Here is a 23,756-nt window from a genome sequence, read left to right on the forward strand (position 1 = left end):
GCAGCTTACCAAGCAATTAAATTATTCTCTTGCACTCTCGGCCACTTACTTGGACTTTATGCATTTGGTTCACTTCAAAGGCTTGAAATCAACTTATTCAACTCTCATTAAGCTCATATCCAAGTTTGCAAATGTAGAGAATCAGCTCTCAATCATATAGCATCAAAGTATACAAGGGAGAAAAACTTGATCAAGCATCTCTAAGTAAGGAAATCAGTCCCTTAAGAGAGCAATCGACTCCATGCTAATCTAGCTAAAATATATTTCAAATGAGGTCCAAAGTTATGACATTTAACAAAATTTTCCTTATTCAATCAATTTTCTTACGTATGAGAAAAATGTATAAATTAAGAGGATAATTGAGTGAAATTGTTAAGAACTAAGCAAATTTATATCATAAAATACTATGATGATTATAAAATTATACAATGAACTATCACATAATAATATATATGTATGTATGTATATGTATATATATGTATATATATGTATATATACATGCATGAACTGAAAGATGATTTATCAATTATATAATAGTATTTAAAATTTTTTTTGTTAAGAACCATATAGTTAATTTTAGTTATGCAAATATTGTATATATTATAGAAAAAGAATTTGTGTTTTCTATAGGAAAAATTTGTTATACTTTATAATTTTGTTTGGAGTTGTTTATGTATTAATTTATATTTCAATTACAAATTTAATAAATTAACTTAAAATATTAGTTCCATTGATTAGAAATCCTAGACCTGTTCCTGGATTGTTTTTTTAAACTAAACATTGATTATTTATTCTAGTACTTGTTTTTATTTACTTTTCTTTTAAATTTATGACTACAAAGTATTTTCTAAAATTTTAATTTTTAAACAAAATTATACAGTTATAGTTTAGGTCTTTTTGAGTTATAAATTCATATTTTTATGGGTTTTAGATCATATCAATCTCGAGTTAGGGTTGTCGAGTATGGGTTGTTGTGTATTTGGGTCATAACATATTTGAATTATGATGATTTCAAGTTATTTTGGGTTTTAGTTTTTTGAATTCAAATTTTTATAGATCAAATTTATCTCGAGTTTAGGTCATTGTGGATTCGAGTCATAACAAATTTGAATTATGTTGATTTTAAGTTTGAATTGTTTTTTGGATTTTATTTTTTTTTTTAGTTCAGGTCTTTGACTTTTTTGATTAATTTGGCTCGATATAGGTTAGGTCACAAGTATGTTCAAATGAATTTTTTTATTCATTCAAATTTTGACATCTCGAGTTAAAACTAACAAAGCTTATCGAAATTAAAAAAGAATTCGTTCAATTAATCCAAATTTAAAATGATCAAAACTTAAACATTTAAAAAGATTAATTGAAATGATCCAAATTTAAATTGATTTAATTTTAAAAATTAATAATTTAAATCTAAAATGATTTGAATTTGAATAAGTCAAATATCAAACTCAAATAATTTAAACTTAACTCTGACTCAGCTTATTCAATTATCACCATTAGAGTGTATCCAAATGATATCTAAGAGTTAAATCTTGTATTTGAATCTTATGATGATGACAGATAGGGTTTGGAATAGAAAGAAGTGTTTCTTTTGTGTAACTTGAAATCCTTAAACAGAAAAGATCGACCGGTTAGGTTTAGGTTCGAGTATTTTGAGCTTATGTTATGTCAATGTTATGTCAAGTCAAATGATTTTAATTTAAATTATTTCTAGTTTGATCTTTTTGGTATTGAAGCATTTCATGTTTGAATTATTTCGAGTTTAAACTTTTTAAGTTTAGATGAAGTTCGAGTTTGTGTTACTTATAAATAAATTTTAGATTTTATGAAAAAATTAATTATTTTAACATATTTTTTGAGTTTAGGTATAATTTAAAATTTTTTTTGGATTTGAATTGTTTTGGTTTAAATTTTTTTTTTAGTTAAGATAATTTCTAATTTTGATAAATCAAATTTGGATTGTGAAGTTGAGTTGGATTGAATTCAGATTAAAGTTTTTTTTTTTTTTTCAGGCTGATTTTTGGATCAAAGTTAATTTTGCCATATCTATTTCGTAGCAAACAAAAATATTTAAAACCTTGGGACCTTTGGAATAGCAGCACTTCATAACCAGTTTAACTCTTTCGCTTTTGCTGTTTGTTTCGAGAAGTAAAATATAGAAGCAACGGCCCCGTCTACATTTTGGCTCGAGGAAGAAATTGTCTTTTGAATTTTGCACAAAAATTTGTCACAGCAAAAGTGGATACTAAACATGTTATGTGTTATTAAATAAAAAAAAAAAAGTCATGTGTTATTTTCACTTGCTTTACCATACAGGTTAGCATGTTGCTTTAGACTAAATCGAAAAAGTTGAAAATAAAAGCGAGTTCCAGAAAGGTCATCATCAAGCATAACTTGAATATTCAGTCAATAAAAGTAAGAGGTGAAATATTATCGTCAGATAATTTAAAATTTAATTTAATTAATTCAAATAATTTTTAAAAAAATAATATTTAATAAATTCAATATTTAAATTTCAATAATTATAATTTTTTTCTTTTATTTTTAAATTACGGTCATTTTTATAAAAATATATTATTATTATTATTATCAGAAATTGCAAATAGCATCTGTAGCTCTTGTACTCAATGACCCAAGGCGAGGAATTGTGAAGTTAAAAATCTTCGAATAAAGCAAAATCTTCTGTTCAGCATCTAATAGAAGGAAGTTTGATAACAATAAGAAATGCACATGCAACAACATTTTTACTGCTATGAACAGGTAGCATCCCTTATATGTTTTTTTTGGAGCACCAAAATCAGTCAGGAAAAATTTTACTATGAGCTAAATAAAAAATCATAACTGATGAGAAAGATACAGGATTAATGTGTGATTTAATCTTTGAATTATATCATTTTTCACTATTTGATATTTTAAAAAAAAAATAAACTCACGATTAAGTATTCAACCTTAATTTTCATCAAGCATTTTGCCCTACATTAATTCTGTTAACCCAAAGATAAAATTCAATAATTAAAGCTGGCATTTAGAAGCATAGAGAAACTGACAGGAGTGAAATAAAAAATTTTTCCAAGGTGTGGCCGGTTAAGAATTTAACAAACTATCATTTACGGTAGATAGCAAGCAAATGCAGATTCAAGATCCAAACATTCTGAATAAAAACCTTTAATCATTCCCCAACAAATGAATTAATTTCATCTCACCACACCTTCCACATGGCAATTTAGCTTTACTCTACCATTTAGGCACAGGACTTCAAAATAGCACAAATGGTCCTAAAATACTGCATGTCAAGCCAACTAAAATACCACTTAAGCTGCCCTTTCACATCATTATATGGATTGATCTATCTAACACGACACTAAAACGTTTTTTTATATCTTTCATCCCTTTGTTCCCGGTAAACCACCATTTCTCAATTCATTTAGCCCTTCCCCTGTCCTTTTTTTCCCTCTTAAATTCATTTCTGATGCAGAGGTATCAAAGAATCAATTACTGGGAAAAAGGTAAGTGATGGACAAGTAATAACTTCCCACAATTACGAATGATGCAATTCCACTACGAGCCATTCGAAACCATATGCCGCGAAACAAGATTTTTCTATCTGCAGGGTGGATCCCTGTAATTCTCTCAAATCTTTTACCAGGTATTTTCCACTTCAGAAGCTTCCTCTCCATTGAAATGAACTGCAAGTAAAAAAATGGCAACATTAAGGCATTCTGCATATAAGCAAGTCAAATCAAAATGCCATGATTGTAGCATTGATAGTGACATAGTGGCTCACTTCACATTTGTTTTTTTTTTTTTTTCCTTTTTTACATTGAGTAACATGAAGGCTTAACAATCACAATTATATTGAGTTGCAAGCAGGAGAAACACATATAGGGAGACTTACATGCCAAAATATAGCAGATGGTATACAGGGATCATACAATGGAATAGAAACAAAAAATTGTATAAGATAAATGGACAAAGATGCAAAAAAAAAAACACTTTTTATAACAGACTGATTAGCTGGAAAGCTGATGGTAAAGGTAATTTGGATGACTAAAGCCATATGCTATAACTATCATCAAAGATAAAGTGGAGCCTAATAAAGGAAATACCTTGGGTAACACTATACATTGTGATCGACTTTTGGCAGTGTCAAAACTATGAGATGCAGCAGCAGCAACTGAACCCGAAAGCCCAGCTGCAAGACTAACAGCTAAAGGGGAGAGTGGAACAATTTCTTCATAATACCTGAGGGAGAAAGACAAAGGATTCCAAATTTTAGTTATAGAAGCTATCATCTAAAAATCAAAATCTTACTGAAAGTTCAGGCAATACCAGAAACTCTTGGCAGATAATTTCACATAATGCCATATAAGGATATTACATCTGAATTCTTTATTTCACATTAGTCTTATACAGCCATGGCAAAGGGGTTAGGTCCAACAACCAGCAAATTTTATGAGACAACAAGATGCAAACAAGGAAACCCATGTCACAAGAACTTCTGATTATGTAACTGATCATAGAAACATTAGATTTCAGTCTTCCGACCTAACCATATAAAATCCTATTCAGATTCTCTGTCCAATTTAAAAATCACGATTTTAGACCCCAGAAGTGTGCTTTTATCATATGGCTGTCTCCCAGTCAAAAAAGCCAACAAACTTCTCCAACAAGAAAAACATCAGTAAAATAGGATCTCTAATATATTTGCAAATAAAGCACCTCCAGCAGTATCATAATAAAGAATCAAAGTCTTCACCTTAATTTAATCATACAGACACTTTTGAAACAAAGTCATAGATGCAAAAACAACTAGACATATATTCAAGGGAACACCAAAGTTGTTAAAACTTGGTCCTTTCAACTAGGAAGTTTCAGGTTTAACCCTTGGGGAGCAAGTTAGGGTTGAAGTGATCAGAAAGGATTACCTTCCATTGAATAGCCCAAAGATCCAATGGGCTTCTACAAGTGCCAAAAAGACCTATAAGCTAAACCAAAGATTTAAATTGCGGTTACAAACGTGTTGTTGTTCAAGTCGCATTTATTATAGTTGTGAACATAACGAATAAAATAACAGTAGTTGCGGTCATCATGGTTGTGAATATTTTTAATTTTAAATAGCTTATCATAAAATGAAATAAATAATAATTACAAGCATGCTTATTATATTTAAAGTAATTTATAATATTTTAATTCTTTAATTTATATATTAAAATAAATATTTTGCATATTTTAGTTTTGAGTCATAAATCAATATGCATATCTAAAATGTTGTTCATTAATATATCAATGAATTTTGTCGATATAAATGCTATAAATGCATATGATTGATGACAAATTATTATTATGAAATTAATATTATAAATTAATCTAATTAAAAAGAATAATAATGAGCATTTAAATATTTTAAAGTACAATTATTAAGGCAAATGGATTAAAATCTAATTCTGTGGTATAGATACATGTAAAAAAACTTGTACATATCATCTCTCATTCTCTTCAAAATTTTCATCTAAAAGTTTAAATCTTCAAAACATTCCCAAAAACTTATATCTCATCTCATTTGCTTTTGTTCTAAAACTTTTTATCTAAAAGTATTAGGTATAAAAAAAATTAATAATAAATATACTTAATAATATTAAATTTTTATTATAAAATTATTTTTTGGATAATTAAAAATTAAATTCACTATTTAAAAACTAACAACTCTATTAAATTTTTATTAAAATCATAAAAAAAAAATTCAAATACCCATTTCCCAAAAAGTAAAAGAAAGAGATGGTCAAAATAAAAAATAAAAACCAATTTATATCTTATGCAAACATCAACCTCCCTCTTGTCTTTCCCTTTGTTCACTTTGCTTCTCCATCCCCAAACAAAGTCACCTACGACCCCATCCAACCTCCCTTTTGGCTTTCCCTCAAGTGATTTCAACTCTCTTCCTTCCATCAGATTGATTTGGGAGCTATTTGCAATTGCTTTATGGGATCACACGGTTCTCAAGTTGCTGAACCCAAGGATCCCGATAGGACAGCAAAATGGGTTTGGAAGTTTGGAGGTTGGTTCCCTTACAGGAGCTTTATCTTTATATTGCCTTTGTTCTTATTATTTTGATTGAGGCTTAAATTTGTTAGATTTTCACTAAATAATTTGGACTTGGGGCATGGGTTTTTTACTGTTTTGGAATGTGTTTTCATTTTATTTGATGAAAGAAAAATATAAGTAGCAGCTTTAACGTCCAGGTACAACTGCTTCTTTCCGTTACACCGCTATTTGTGGCTGCAAACAGCCGTTATAGGTGTGATTGCCAATCACACCCCCATCATGGGTGAATAATGGAAGCGGTTGGCGGTGCTACCGCTAAATAACAGCCGTTATACCACATTGCAGGTGCTATTTAAACCCCTGCTAAACCAGAATTCAAACAAGTATAAGTAAAGGCAAGAAAAACTTAAGACATTTTCCTTAAGTCTTTTCCTTCTTGAAGTTTGTTGATAGAAGAGACATAAATAATAGAGAAACAAAGGTTTATGCTTCATAAGCCAATAAAGATAACAAATATGAACAAAAGCTTGACAAAGACATGCAAACAACACTACAACTTGATTACTGTTCATGCACATGCAATTTACTACCATGACTTCGGCAGTGAACCAAAACTTTGCATCTGAAGGTGCCCAGAAAGAACATCAATAACATGACATAAAAAAGACAATACAACATTATGCTTTCTTAATTGTTAAACTTTAATAATTTCCGTCAGGAAACACCCCTGGGCATCCAGAACCATTTTTTTTTTCTTGATTTCGTTTTTCTTTAATAACTTCTTTCCCTTACAAGTATTAGATTCTTGCATAATCACATCAGCACAGTAAAAGTAATTAAAAATCATGGTTTGAAGTCCCCAAAGAGACAATAGTAAACTTGAACTAACAAATTAGCTGATTTTTGCCATATTTTGTTTAGGATCCTTCCCTCTATTCTATCTCACATGAAGTGGCAAACATAGTTAGAACATGCTTGGGAGTTGCTTGCATATAATCAACTAAAAAAAATTCTGCAGGGAACACTCTATGCACCAAATGGCAAGGAAAAGCTCAAAAAAGAACCTGGGTGGAGGATCCATCCCGACCGCCTTCCAATCAAGCATTGCTTGGTGCAAAAATTGCCAAGTAGAGAAGAATATGCCACCAAATACAGAGTCACGAGCAACTCCAGAACGAAGGCCTCTCCATAATGCACCCCATCCTTCCAAAGAAATGATTTCGGATGGCCTCTGAACGTCATAAACTGATGGTGGCCTTCCAGAACCAGTCATCATCCAGGGGTACTCTTGTATGGCACAGACCATATTAGGATGTTTGCTGTTTAAGATGGACAACATACCTACATAATGGTTCAATGCCTTCATATCTGGAGTATAACCACGTAGCAATCTGCCAATTACTGGCCCAACAGGTTTATTTTCTGTTACTGGTGTTGCTCTTGAAATGCGAGAAGCAGAGGTCACCTGCGCACGGAGTTTAAGGAGTTCAAATGGCGAGCTTGTTAGTGACTCCACAGCACCAGCTGCCATCCCTGCCATAAGGGCCTCAGAGACATACACAAAATTGTCTTCTCGACCATCTGCAAAACAGCCATATAACAACATGATGCAGTGAAAGTTGTGGATGTAATGGAAAGAAAACTCATTATAGTTATACTCTTATTTTATGCCATTTACATGAACACTTCAAATTACGAGGAGACAGAAGTTATTGGGAAGGGAGAGTTCACTAATGGTGAGCACATTACTTTTGCTACTACTGACATTGGAAACTGAGGTCATTAAAATATGATTATAACTCTTACAATTCTTATACACAACCTTTGTCCCAAAATCCTTGTCCCTAGTTGAATTCCAGGGAGACTAAGGAAAAAGCTGAGACTGTAGTGTAATTATATTAAAATTTAATTGTTTCTTTTCTATAAAATTGATATATTATGGGTTTTAATGTCAAAAAGTAAAAATAATAATAATAATAATAACGAAAAATAAAATTGGAACTTAAAAAGGTAAGAGTATTATGTTTTCAGAAAAGGAAAGAAGACATAATTTTGAGACATCCAAAGAAGGAAAGATGGACAAATAAAATGGGACAAAGGCAGTAGTAACATCCACAAATATTTTAATATTATTAATGAGAAATGGTATAACACTCACAGTTTTAGTTCTCATTAGGATGTAGATACTCAATTGAATCCATTTCTCAAGCAAAATGAAGAGATACCATTGAAAAATTAGTTTTCAAACATCTGGACCCATTTGACTACACATGTTTACATGTAACTAGCAAATAGGAGACCATAAAGGGGAAAAAAGTAAGAATATTCATGCCCAATACACAGCTAGATGGATAGAAATGGAGAAGGGTTGGTTTGTATTTGATGGTTATGAAGTAACTCAAAAGGAATGGTCACTCTGGAGATAAATTAAAAGCAAAGCACAAACTCAGAAAATTTGAGACAAGGGTCCTTGGTTTCTGAATATGGCATTGTATATAAGGAATCAAATTAAGATTGACTAACTTTGTGATCTACTTGGCAATTTAATAAAATAACAGATTAATGTTCTATTATGATCACTGTCATGTTAACTCCTAAGTTGGCTTGCATGGTTTCTAAGCACCCAAAGTGTGGGAGAGAAATATGCAATACGCATGTAATATTAAGCATAAAACATTCAGGGTAAAATAACTTCTAAAACACTATTCAATAAATGACAAGAATACCTTTACAGAAGGCTGTCAAAACTTCATATATTCCAAAGCGAGCTCCCATACCAAAAATTCTCCCCCAGGCCAACCACTCAAACCCACTGTACAAACCTATAATTTCAAAACAAAGCAAAAGTCAAACTCCACATAAAAGTTAGGATACTGACTATGACAAAAGTGCTTTTAATAAAAATGTTAAAAAGAGAAAGCAAGGGACCAAAAGAAGAGGGGTAGGGAAAGAGGAACTGCAAATTTTAGTTCCAATAGTTGAATATTCAAAATTTTGAAAGGTATCAACCATAACAGAATGAATGTCCATTTTTCCATTTTGGACTATCCCAAAACTCTATCGACTTTCCTTTTTCAATAATTGCAATTCTTACCTCTTCTCTGTTTGATATTATTATTTTTTAATTTTTTGGTATAAAAAATTATAGTAAAAATATTATAAAAACTTTTAAAATAAAAATATCAAAAAGAGAGAGGGAAACAATTAAGAAACTTGAGATGAAAGGAATATGTGTTTATATGGTAGTATTAACACGTGGATGACAAAGAAAAAGAGAGTGGGAAACAATTAAGAAATGATGAGGAAACAGATAGTCCAAACTTAAAGTTGAAATAACAGCCATGAATTGCCATGACTGTTGGTTGCTTATATTAATTTATCAGTGTGTTCCCAGATTTCATTTCTTCAAATTTTAAAGGCAACAAAGCAAACAATTTCTGAACATGCAACTCTAATCTTTTAACCATAACAAGCTAGAGTTGTTGTACTCCATGCTTGCCCAAATTACAGCTCCACTTTTCAACTATGTCAACTCTATCTTAACTGGATTCTTCCATTAGCTTAAATATAAAAGAGGAAAAAGTATTGGACCGCAACAAAATACATTTTGCTGCTGCCAAATATCACACAATCTCCTCTGCAAGTTTGCTTTCATGCAGTTTTGCTTTCATCAAAAAGCTGCACAAGCTTTTCTCTCCCTCTAGCTTCCTCCCTCCTTTACTCTCATGGAACTGACAGCTTAGTCCAAACATGACATTATTGCCAAATACACAACCAAATGGTTCGTGACATTATTTCAAATGAGCAAAGAGCATTTCTTCATTCCCCTTTCCCTAACATACATGAAAGCCACCAGAGCAAGTAGGAAAAAGGTATCAAACAAATTTGAAAATTTGATAACCATCAACAACTAATGTAAAAACTAAACATGGAAAAAGTAAGCATATCAGGTTCCCAAAATGACAATTCTCATTTCTATTTCACCACATATGCAATCAATACATATACTGTAAGTTAAAAAATCAAACAATAACCGAACATTCCTCCCTTTTCGTCTATTCGCATCAAACAAATAAAACAACTAACTACCAAGTAACATTAAAGAGGAAGACCAACGTTCTAATCACGCTAAATACATAAAAAAGAAGCTTGAGGGCTTACCTGAATATCCTGACAAAACTCGAACTCGATTTATAACCTGAGAGGTAGTTAATTGTTTATGGGCACCTGAACCAACCTGTTTACCTCAAAAGATCAGAATATATAACATATATTAGAAATAATCAGATTACAAATTTTTTTCCTCGAACAAGAAAAGGCTCTTAAAATTATGAAAAGAAGGGGAACCTGAATAAGGGATTTGATAGTGTCAAGAGGATAAGTAAGAGCAGTGCCAAAAACCACAGAACCTGAGGCAGCAATTGCATGAGTTGCAAACAAATAGTTCTGCAACAACTCATCCATATCAACCTGGAAAATTACAACTTTTTAGTGTTTCTTTATTTAATTCAGAGCAAAAGAATACAATTCGTTTAACTGCACGTCGCCTGTTTGATGAAATGAGTGAGAGAATGATGAACTATGGAAAAATAAAAGACTTTTTAGTGAATTTCACATTAAAAAAAAAAAACTTTTAACAAGAAAATAATTGAATTAGGGAAATTGGCATCGGGTCTCAACAAATAACGGCAAGAAATTTATACCTTTATCTTTAATCGTCTATAACACTATATTAAAATAAGCTACAAGTAGTAGCGTAGCTATATGCAACTTCGGAGGAAAACGAGAGAACAAAGACGAGGGTTTTTAAATTAGGATGACAACGGGTACGGGTAAGGTACCCGCTACTTTTTAGATACCGTATTCAAATCCGAATTGTACCCGACTACTTATCATGCTACCCGATTTTGATAAATACCCAAATACTTATTGATTTTTGTTATAGGAATCCTACCCTTCCATTGCGACGGGAGATGATAAAGGCGTAGGTTATTACTATTGTATCATATAATATTTTAGTTTTTTTTTAAATAATGTATATGATATCAATTGTTTTGATATATTATTTTAAAGTTTTTTATTTAATACAATATATATTTATAAATATATATGAATTTGTATATAATAATATTATTAATAAATTACAAAATAATTTTGAAATATCTTCAAAAACTAAATAAGTTTAGAAGTATAAAAAATAATATATCAATTTATTAATATTTTTAAACATTTAATTTGATTATATGATATTTAAATAAGTAATTTTGTCTTGTAAATATTAAGGTAAAAATAAAGAAATAAAAAATAAAAAAAATCTTGGTTTTATGATTATTAGATTTTAAAGAAGGAGCAATTATTTTTTTGAAAGAGATTCAAATATTTATAAATTTCAATTTAAAAAATAAAGTAAAAAATAAGTTACGATAAAAAAAAAAGAAACTTAACTTTTTAGGATTATTATATCAATTAATTTTATTTTTATTAGATTAAAAATAATGAAATAATTAAAAATAAGTTACAAAAACATGTTTTACATCATGTATAGATCAAAACAAGTTAAAATTTACTGAAATCAATTGAAAATAATTGATATTATCTGATATCAAATTCAATACGAAAAATCACTCATAAATATATCGTATTTTGATATAATTAAATCTTATACATCAATAAAACTAATACTGAAAACAAAATTAACATTATTAGATAAAGCACCAAATCTCGCTCAATAATGTTGTCATTGCTTGTTTTAATCTAAATTATTATTAAATCCAAACTTGATTTTCGAGCTCTTTTAATTATTAAGACAAATTTGATTTTCAAACTCATTTTATGAAGACTGATTAATTGATTGAGTCTAAATTCAAGTCAGTGATGGAAAAAAAATTAATTTGCATCTAATAAGTATTAATTAAAACTATAAAATCAAATAAAAATTAATAAAAAAATAATTATCATTTTCTTCAAATGTACAAGTTCAATTGGCACTTGTACATATTCCAACAAATAAAAACAAGTAAAATCATTTTCTATATAAGAAATAATAAAATTTATTTGTCCAAAAACAATAAAATAATATGCAGTTGTTGGAGTAAAGAATTTTATCCATATTGCTTTTTATTTAATATTTATCTAAACTGCGAGTCTAAATTTTTTATTTATAGTTAATAATGTTTATGTGAATTTAATAAATAAGCATATTTTTGTATATAATTTTTTAATAAAAATAATAATCAATAAAAATTTATCAACTAATTTATAGATAATATATGCAATTTATTATCATAACTTACATAATAAATTAAATCTAAATCCATTCTTTCAAATTTATCTTTCCAATTTTCAAAGAAAGCTAACACAAAAACAAAGGCCCAAGCACAAAAAAAAAATCAAATAAGACTGTCACATGAATACTTTCGCTTAGAGGTAGTAACGGGTCGAATAGATATAGGTTTATAGTTGTCCCAACTCCAACCCAACATTAGGTAACTATTTTTTATATTTGACTGTGATCTGACATATATACATATAACATGCATATGACATAATTTGACTCAAAATTAATTTAATAATATAACATCATAAAAATATTATTTTTAAGATAAATTATATCTTAATTATATATAATTATAATATTTTATTAAATTAATATATTAGATAATAACTTTTTTAATATAATATATAAATATAAAATTAAATAAATAATAAAATATATATTCCTATATATCTCAGATGGGAGAAGGCAAAACACACTAAACCTACATTTAACTTGACTTGATTTAAAAAAAAAAAAATCATTTTACCACGACCTAATTTTAATTTTAAAAAAATGTTTATTTGATCGATAGATTAAAATTTGTTAGATACGAGTTTTGCCTTCCCTATCTCAACTAATCTCGTTTGTTACAAAATTTATCTTATTAAAAAAGATAAAATCTAAAAAAATAAGGAAGTGCAAAAAATAAATTCAAATAAGATGTCTTGTGAACATTTATATTACCTATTTATCTTTCCAAATATAGATAAGAAAAACAAAAATAGACAATTAAAAACAAAAAAATAAAACTAACAGAAAAGCAAAATCGAAAATGAAAAAATAACCCAAGCAAAAAAGAAAAAAAAATCAAATAGGGTGACATATGGATACCTACATTTAAGGATAGCAACATGTTGGATCTAAACAAGTTTATATTAATCCTAACTCTAATTCGATCTTTTAATTATTTGATTCGATTTCAATTTCAACCTGACATCGAGTTATTAATTTTTATACTTGATTCAAACCCAACACATATGTATAACTTGCATCCAATTCAAATTGATCCAAAATTAATTCAATAGTTTAAATTTAGTTTAATGTTTAAAAAATTTTTTTTAATATAAATTACATCTAATTATGTATATATATATATATAGTATTTTATCAAATTAAGATACTAAATAATAATTTTATTAATATAATATAAATATAAAATTAAATAAATAATAAAATACATATTTTTATTTATACATGTAGCTAGAAGAACATTCAAAAATATCTTAGATTTGAGCTTGATTTTGAAAAGAAAAAACCTCTAATCGATTTCGAAATTTTAAAAAAATTACATATGTTGGATCAAAACGAATTGAAATTCATTATATATGAATTGTTTTATCATTTCTATTTCTATTAACTTTTTTGTTTACAAAGTTTATTTAATTAAAAAATTCAAAAACTAAAAAAAATAGAAAAGAAATTTGCCAAAAAAAAAAGAAGTCAAATGGGCTAACATATAAATTTATTAAATTTAGATATTATATAATAATTTTATTAATATAATATATATAAATATTAAATTAAATAAATAATAAAAATATATTTTTATATATGCTTAAGACGAGATAAAATATTTTAAATTTACCATTGACTTGATTAGATCATAAAAAAGCATTGATTTGATCTAGAATTTTTTAAAAAAAAAGTGTATCTATTACAATAGAGCGAATCGAAACTCATAGGCTATTGGTTATTATGTTATCATACCTCCATTAATTTTTTTACAAAACTTATTTAATTAAAAAATTTAAAAAAAAAGTAAATCAAATTAAAAAAAAAAAACAAAGGAAATGAAATTAAAAAAATGGGATGACACGTAGACACGCTCTATTTCTTCAAAAATCTAAAAAATTTTAATGTATGGATAATTCTAAAACAACATTAAATTTTCTAAGGAGACAACATCACAAATGACAAAAAATTACTAAATCACACCACGGCCGCCAAATCATGTTGGTTGTGCGTCAGATTTAGCTTTTTCTTCTTGGGTAAGCTTTTGCAACAAATCAACAATGCCTAATAAAACAAATAACCATATCATCATCTAATTGCTTAATTTTTGAAACACCTACGAATCCATGCAAATACAAAAGCTAGAAATATTGTCAAATAATAGTAATAATAAATTAATTAATTAACCAAATCATTAAAACCTTGCCCACAATGATTTCTTGTTTCTAAAATTTACTTTTAAATTTCATTTGGTCAAAGAATGTAAATAATTAAAGGGTAAAATAATGGTTATCTATTTTTATTTTGCTTATTCAACTATGAAATTTAACCTCTTAATTATTAAAGTTTGGATAAATTTTTATTTTGATCCATCATCACGTATGATGTCAATATCCACGTAACACATTAATATCATAAAAATTAATCTTATTTTCTAAAATACCCTTCAACAACTTGTGAAATCGTAACCCATGTCTTTTGAAAATTTTGATTCCTATAGCTGCCATGCACACATCCAAGCTATTCCAACCCATTTCCGACAACACTAAATGTCTAGTTTGAGCGTCAACGACCAAATAGCGTTAAAACGGCACCGGATTTAGGTCGACAACAAAATCTTATTGTTGCAGCGTGAGTTTCGCAACCATTTTTAACCAAATCTAATATGGATGGAGTGTTTGATCTTGCGTCGGCAACCGAATCTAGACGTTACCCTTGTCGAAGCAGCTTGCTGGTGATCAGATCTAGTCACAAACAACACAATTGGCAATCAAATGTTAGACTAAAGTGAAAAAAAGGAGAAAATATCAAATCTGGATATTGGCTTCACCGAAGCAGCTTGCATATGACCCGATCTGGTCACATGCGGCTTCCTCAATGACCAAAGAGGCTTAAGAGACTAGAGAGAAAAAGAAAGAAAATTTTTATAAAAAAATTATTTTGGAAAATCTTTAATTTTAGGATGCTCGATGCCATGTGATTATTGACATTATGGTAACGTGCTTCATCAATATTTTAAAGACTAACGGTTGGATAATTAAAAAAAAATTTATCAAATCGTTAGTGACTAAGAGGTTAGATTTCATTATTAAGTGATCAAAATAAAAAATAAAAAAAAATCAAAGTTGGGTGATCATCCGTGGTATTTTACTCATAATTAAAATCATGTAAATCTCACTAACAAAATAGTTTTTAATAAACAAAATTAACATAAAGTCTCTTCTTATAGTGAAAAATAAACAAAATAATAATAAAATTCTAATTTTTATTTTGAAATAAAAAAATTAAAACTAATTAAGCAAATTAAACAAAATAGTATTATCATATTAAGGTAACATTTGGTATTTTTGCAAGATCATCGTAGTAATATAATCATCACCGGGGTGATATTATCATTAAAGTTTCATTTTATTTGGTTAACAATTATTAATTCTTAATAATTAATAATCACTATATTTAGTATTACTAAAAATCAAATATTATTTTATTTAAAAGTACAAAAATAATCATATAATAATAGTTACATAAATTTATAATTTTAAAATTGTTTAAAGATAATAATTTGTAAAATATTAGATTATTTATTTATTTTATAATAAAATATAATTAAATTAATAAATTAATAAATATATTTATTGATATATAAATTGTTTTTATAATATAAATTACGTAAAAAGGCATTTGAATTAGAAAATAAAACCAATATATTACAGTCATAATTAAAAAAATAAAATATTATATTATATATAAAATATTAAAAAAATAAAAAAAACACATAAATTATTTTTGAACTTGTTACAATGAATATTAATTAAAAAATATAAAAATTTATAATATAAAATAATTACAATTTTAAATTGTACCAATTTTTTAATTCACATATTAAATTAATAAAATTAATTATTAGTAATTTTATATATTATTTCATACCAATAATAAAAGTTTTTCATCTTGGAATTACATTATCCTTCAAGGAAATGATTTAATAATTTTCGATAATCCAAAATTACCATCAAATAAGATTATCAAGTGCTTACCAAACACAATGACATAATCACTATGTCTAAATCATTATAATTTTTTAAATAATCACTTTATAACAAACATTACCTAAAAATATTAAAAAAGAAAACAAAAAAAAACTCCAAATCTAACCAGCTGAGGCCATATCCGTTGTTATTCTAATTGGCTATACCATAAATAAGACGCACTCGGAAATAAACAACCCAATTTAAATTTAGCCTATTTTGCAATGAATAATTTTAAAAATAATTTTTTTTCTTAAAATGAAAAAAAAAATTATTCACCAAGCGAGATTATAAATAGTATTGCAACTTGTATTCTTAGAAGCAATTTGCACACTTTGTTAAGTCCGTTTATGTCTCCCATATGACCAATGACAATGTGCCAATTACCCGTCCCTTCTTTCTTTCTTTCCTTCCTTTTTTTCATTCACTCTCTTCTCTCCCATATTTTTCTCTTCTTCACATTCTTACTTTTTTAAATTAAAAATTTTTAAGTTTATTTAATTTTTTAAATAAAAAATAAAAGGCAAAAAGTCTCTTGTTTTTCTTTAAATTTTTATATATTTTTAAAATTTTTAAATAAAAGCATTTAAAAATAAAAAAATAAAAAAGTTGTTCCCACATCTTTGATTTTAAAATTTCTTTGGAAAATTTTAATTCATAAAAATTTAAGGATAAATTACAAGAAAACTATCATGTGGTTAGGGGTAAAAAGAGTATATAACGTACAATCATTATATTACAATTAATCAATTATAATTCAGAATTGTGTGGAGTCCATTAATATTTTATATGGAATCGATAATTATAAATGTTGAACTTTTACATTTTTTTTTATTATTATTGAACAATTGTAAGTCCTAAACGAATTGTAGATGAAATGCACCAATTAGATAAATATCTAATGCAATTTAGATGTAAAAATGGATATGATGAGTAGTTTATTGCAATCGCAAATAGCTGTGAGAATAAAGTAGAAGGCCAATCTTGGTTCTTTCTTTATAGAATTTTAAAAAAATATATCATCCATAAGTTCTATGATTATCATATGTTGATAGTTTAGAATATGACATATCCCACATTGTATGAAAAACTTAATTATTAGTGAATAGACTTAACTTTTGTATTAGTTTTATTCATATTTCAAATAATTATATGTATTTGAATAAAAATAATTATTATATAATAAATGGTCATAACTATTTGAATATAAATGGATGATTGTTCATACAAGTCATGATTATATAAAATGGTTATAACCATTTGAATAAAAATTTATATATATTCATTCATTATAAATAATATTTCAGTATAACCACTTTCACTAATTTTGATTGGAAAGTTTGAAGTTTTATTATATTCTAGAGGCATAATTATATTTAAGAAAGTATTTTTTATGCCTTAAAGCCAAAAAAAATTTTCTATTATTTTGTATTCTCTTTTTTTTTTTTCTAATAATTTAAAAGCAATTAAATGAAATTCATATTTCATATATGAAAGATATAAGGAAAAGAAATTGACAAAATCAACTTTTGAAACATGCATGAAAAATTTCAAATATCCAAGTGATTTTTTGTTTTCATTTTGTATCAAAAGAAAATTGTAAGAGTGCTGCAAATCCGTTGGTGTTCAAGTATGCAACTAATCCATTGTTTCATCTTGTTGCATGAATATAGTTTCGTGATTATTTTTACATTACTTTGGCTAAAATTTATTAATTGATAATTCCAAAAGTTCAATTAGAATGAATTTGAAATTTTAGCTAGTCTTAGTGCAAAATTATGGGAATGGATTAAGAAATGGTTTTGAATAGAAATAAAAAAAATTATATACTATTTGCATGATTCAATTTTCTAGTCAAAGTAGAATAGTAGAAAAACAAGCTTTTATAATAAAATTACTATTTTGACATAATAAATAAATTTTTTCTTTGAAATGTGTTACATGATGGTCATAAGTTTAAACCAAATGATACTATTTTATGCATAATGATTCTTGGAATTATATTTCATGGCTTGTTTGGTATGATGATCTGGATATAAACATATTGATCATAAAATGATTGTCAAAACATTTGAAACAAGAGGTTTTTAATAGTTATGAATTTGGAATTGGCAATTGGACAACTAATATATGCATTGGAAACTCATGGATAACATTTGAGACAATTGCTTTTCACTATAAGATAGCAATATAAACAGGATAGTCTCAATAACCAAATCTATATGATTTGATATATGATGTGGATTATTGTAGTTTGCTTAGAATAGCCATAAGCCAAAATTGATGTCACAATCTTGATTACTTTGTGTTAATTGGTTATGTATATAATCTGATTCATGGTTTGTATAAATGATTTATCATTTATGGTTTTATTAAAAGTTTCAAATATAGTGAAAATTTTAAAATATATTTAGTTTGGAATTCATGAGTGATTCAAAGATTTTGTAAATATGAAAATTTTTAAAATGGCAAAATGAATGCGATTTGATCCATTTGGTGATGGAAATGGTTTTGTTCATCGTAACAAAGTTATTAATAGTATTCATGATGAAATAAATTCATATAAGTATTCATGAGTTGCCATGAAAGTCTGAAAAGTAGACTATAGAATCATGAGTTTATTAAAAGAAAAAATAAATTTAAGGGTGATTATATTTGACATCCTATTTTTTGATGTATAATCTCATATTGAATTTAAATAAAAGTTTTGAAACTTTTATGAGTAAGAAATATTAAAATATAGAATATATGCTAGTATTTTTCATTAAAGGTAAATTTGGAGATCATCTACTAAAAAGCAAAAAAAGCCAACTAATGAAAACATAAATAAAATAGCAAATTGATTAAATATATATATATGATATCTTAATAATTGAATGGGATATTCTTTAATAAAAGAATGCATATTTGCACATGGTAGGGATGATAGTTTCTTATAAATTTTAAGAATAAAAAGAAATAAAAAAAAATTGACATTATAGTATTGTAAGATTTTAGTATAATTATTAAAATGTCCTTAAATAGTGTAAAAGGATTAAAACTATTCATTCGGTTTATCTAATTATACTAGAAGTATAATAGTATTAAAGATGTATAAAAATATAAAAATGGAAGAGTTAAAATTTATTAGTATAGTTGTGGCCACAATTAATACCAACTATTTTTTAAAATGACAAAAATAAGACAACAATATCAAGAGCATATAAATGATATGTAAAATAGAAAATTTGGATATATTAGCCTATGATATATTAGAAGGTAATTATCATAAAAGAACATTTAATTCTAATATATTTAATTACTAGTACTACAAGAAGAATGGGTTTTAAACCCTTATTATTAGACATCGATAATGAGAATCTAACTTTAAATATGTAACCTTTAATTACAAAGTTTAATGGGTAAAAATAAGTTATTAGTATGTGTCTATTAAATACTAGTAAAACCCATTCAAATTTTAAAAATTAGTGTGGTCCATTATGTGAAGAGGATAAGTTTTTTATATTATTAATGTAGTTTATAAGTTAAATGTCTAAAGTAATGGAGATATTATGAAAATTTTACCTATATAAATATAGAAATTGTGTCGTTTCAACAAGAAAAATTAAAATCTCTCATATAAATATTTATGAATAAAATAAACACATAGTTAGTACTAAAACAGTTATAAACTTCTGATAGAAGAATAAGTAAGTATTATTCCTATTATATCTATAATTCTAACACAAGGAGTTGAAATTTAATTTTCAAACACCATCAATTTTGTTAGAATTCTAAGGTATATACGTTAATTGAAGATTTAAATCGAGAGATATTTTTTTATATTCATAATATTTATTTATGTGAAAAGTTAAAAATTAAGCATTAATATTTCAAACTGGTGGAATATATTAATAGTTTAGAATGTAGTATATCCTACATTAAATAGAAAGATTTAATTATTGGTAAATAAACTTAAATCATGTATTAATTTTATTCATATTTTGAATAATTATATTTGAACAGAAATAATTATTGTATGATAAATGATCATAACTATTTTAATATAAATAAATGATTTTTCATATAAGTCATGTTATATAAATGATAATAACCATTTGAATAAAAATTTATGTATATTTATTCATTATAAATAGATTTTTTAGTATAATAATTTTTATTATTTTTAATTAAAAAATTTGAAATTTTATTATATCCTAAATATATAATTACTTTAAAAAAAAAAAATCTTCACACATCAAAAATAAATTTTTTTTCTATTATTCTATTCTCTTATTTATTTTTTCTAACATTATATAGGATATTTGTTGTACTTACAAAGCTTTGCTGCTAGCAATTAACCATGATCACTTTATTGAGCTAAGCGGAGTTAAATTGGGAATCTCCAGCTCTACTTGATTAAAATAGTGGACCTTTAAAAAAAGAAAAAGAAAAATTGCGTGTTGATACAAGAATGATTGAAACCAAATTATCAATCAACATTTATCCTAGACGAAGTTCACTTCAATTGTAATACGTTATCATTATCTTTATATTCGAATCATTTCAAATATTTGTATCAATCACTATTATATAAATTCAAAGGGATTAAATACTTATTTATTTGCCTATCGAATAATATCATTTTGACATATTACTTTGCAAGACAAATTACCTCATTACAAACTTCGTTATTTAAAATACTTAGGGATAAATACAAACTTTTTAAATGTTATTTTTTAAGGATGAATACATATGGGATTCAAATTACTTGGTTGATAATTAGTTTAGAGAAAAGAGATTTAAATTTGTGATTTTTATTAATTTTTTTTGCATTGATCAGCACATAGTATTAGCATGCTTGGTATGAGATGGATACTGAAGTTTTTTCATAGGATAATGAAGTTTTTTTTGTGTGTGTGTGTGTGTGTGTGAAATCTTAAATCTTTACTTCTTTTTTTTTTTTTTAAATATCTTACTCAATAATTTTAACCAAAAAAATGAAATATGATTATAATATAATAATTATTTATGATATGCTTTCTCATTAGGGTTGGCATCGGGTCGGGTTTCGGGGCGGGTTTTGCTTGCCCCGAACCCGACCCGACTTAATGCTCAAAAAAACCCGAACCCGACCCTACCCGAAATTTTTTCATACCCGAACCCGACCCGACACTATATAAACAGTATTCGATCCGAAATTAATAAAATATTATTTTTTAAATATAAATATTTAAAAAATCATTATATAAATATATATAATTAAAAAATTAAAAAATTAATTAAAAAATTTATTTTTATATATATCGGGTTGGGTTTGCCTAAAACCCGACCCGACCCGACCCCGATTTTGTCTTCATACTACCCGACCCGACCTCCGATTTAAAAAAAAAAAAAAAAAACCGACCCTAAAAAATCGGGTCGGACCGAAACCCGTCGGGTACGAATTTTTTTGCCTTTCCTATTTCTCATACAATATTTGATTTTCGTCCACAATTTTTATAATTTTATTTTTGGATCCTTAATCTTTTAAAAATATCTTAAAATTGATCCATTCCATCCACCACTATTAAAATTGATAAAATTTACCAACTTAGTATCACTTGGATGTTAACGTGGTATAAATCTTCTCCATGTCGATGTCCAAATGGTAAGAATAAGTGGATTCAAATATTTGGATATTTACATGGCAAAAACAGTGTATCCATTAAAATTTTTGAGTTGGTATTGAATTATGGAGTCATGTCATTTGCTCCGTCAATTTTATCTTAAATATTTGTATTCCTTGATATATTATATAATTATTTGATAAGTTCAAACGTGGCATCTACCAAAATCCAAATGTAATTTGATCACTATGCCACGATATAAATACAATCTGACCAATAAAATATTTTGTGTAACAAAAAATTAGATTTAAACCATATATAAGGAATACATGATCCCAGGACCTTTACTTTACCTATTGAAAAAAATCTCTCATTAACCCAAAATTTTAATTGAATTACTTTAATCATAAAGAAAGTTGTTTCCTGCATATTGTATTGTTTCACAATAGTGAGCAAACTAACTCAAGCATCAAGTACACATGGAACTATATATTTTACAAAAAATTTAGTACTAAAAAGAAATCTAGCTCAAGTGGAGTTACATAGATTTGATTACGTTTGGTAAAATTATAAATATTGACATTAAATATTATATATTAAAAAAATTAAATTCGATTAAGTTTGATAAGATTTGTGAGCCTCTCGAGTAGGTATTAAATTATTTGAACTCAAATAAAAAAATGAATAAATTGAGATTGAGATCAATTAATAATAATCGAATTGAGTTTGAATTTTTTTGAGTCGAATTCAAATAATTAGTGAGTTTTATGACTTTATTACACCCCTATTACACATACCAAAAGAAAAAAAATTTGTTTCCCAAAATTGAGTAAACCCACTCGACCATCAAACATATATGGAATTATATATTTTACAAAAGATTAAATTTAGTACTAAAAAGAATTATTGAGCGTCTAATACTCTAAACTCAGAATGTCCTTGAAGTGTAGTGCATGCTAGTTACTACAGGAAACCTAGCTAATATTTTATCACATCCTTAGCATTTCCGACAGCGTGACCTCAGCCGTAGGAGTAGCAAGCGGAGTTGGCACAGGAGAGTTTCGACAAATCGGGCAAGTAGGATGTAACCTCAACCAAGAATCAACGCACTGTAGATGAAAAATATGACCACAAGCAGGTAACAAACGTAGCATATCTGTATCCTTATACTCACCTAAACATATAGAGCAACTCGAAGCTGATGATAACGAGTCAACTTTATGAAGCTTTGCTTGTGAATAAAGGAGTTTAGGGTAGCTGCTCAGAATCTCCTCGTCAAGGCCTTGTTCCATGGCCACCGATTCTTGGTCACCGGAGGTAGTGGTTGCATGTTGTGATGAAGGGTTGGTGCGGGTGCAGAAGTAGGTTGTGAGGGTTATCATAAAAAGAAGGGCAATGATAGCTGTGGAAAATCCAATTGTATATGCAAATCCACCAAGTGGTGGGGAGTCATTGGAATCCTCTGTTGTACTCATCTCTTATAAAAGGAGAATAAGAAAGAAACAAAAAGAAATTAGCATAAAGCATAAAGCATAAAGCATAAAGCTTAAAGCTTGCGGACATCAAAATGGGAGATATTTTAGTTAAAGAAGAGTTGAGAGGTGTTAGGCCGTGGAGATGTTAACTAAGGATGAAAGTATCTCCATCTGTTAACTAAGGATGAAAGTATCTTAACCTGAGAGAAAGTCAGAGGAATTGAGACAGGTGATTGCTATTTATTGGGTAAATAATTTGTCAACGCCTTCTTTCATTATTCTTTTATCCTTTTGCTAACGCGAAAACCTTTACCCCACGCTTTACATAGAAGTATCTAATGGCGGCCGACCGTTT

General features: G+C 27.2%; 1 protein-coding gene and 1 pseudogene across 2 annotated transcripts; both read right to left on the minus strand.

Annotated features, from left to right (window-relative positions):
- Positions 1–3,052: 3,052 nt before the first annotated feature.
- On the minus strand, positions 3,053–10,938 carry LOC111296816 (Mitochondrial substrate carrier family protein). Of its 2 annotated transcripts, XM_022891287.2 has the most exons (7): positions 10,746–10,938; positions 10,390–10,512; positions 10,204–10,279; positions 8,769–8,864; positions 7,107–7,623; positions 4,107–4,242; positions 3,053–3,686 (listed from the first exon to the last, which is right to left on the minus strand). In XM_022891287.2, exons 2-7 carry the CDS (start codon positions 10,504–10,506, stop codon positions 3,489–3,491), a joined length of 1,140 nt encoding a protein of 379 aa, XP_022747022.2. In that variant the 5' UTR covers positions 10,507–10,512; positions 10,746–10,938; the 3' UTR covers positions 3,053–3,488. The 2 variants fall into 2 exon arrangements, with proteins under 2 accessions (XP_022747022.2, XP_022747023.2); XM_022891288.2 differs by lacking the exon at positions 10,746–10,938 and having other exon boundaries at positions 10,390–10,629.
- An 11,799-nt stretch (positions 10,939–22,737) lies between these two features.
- On the minus strand, positions 22,738–23,518 carry LOC111297202 (RING-H2 finger protein ATL70 pseudogene; annotated as a pseudogene).
- Between the last annotated feature and the right edge of the window lie 238 nt (positions 23,519–23,756).

Source organism: Durio zibethinus, chromosome 12 (assembly GCF_047325235.1).
Source record: "Durio zibethinus cultivar Kanyao isolate XHJ-2024 chromosome 12, ASM4732523v1, whole genome shotgun sequence".
Taxonomy (NCBI): Eukaryota; Viridiplantae; Streptophyta; class Magnoliopsida; order Malvales; family Malvaceae; genus Durio; species Durio zibethinus.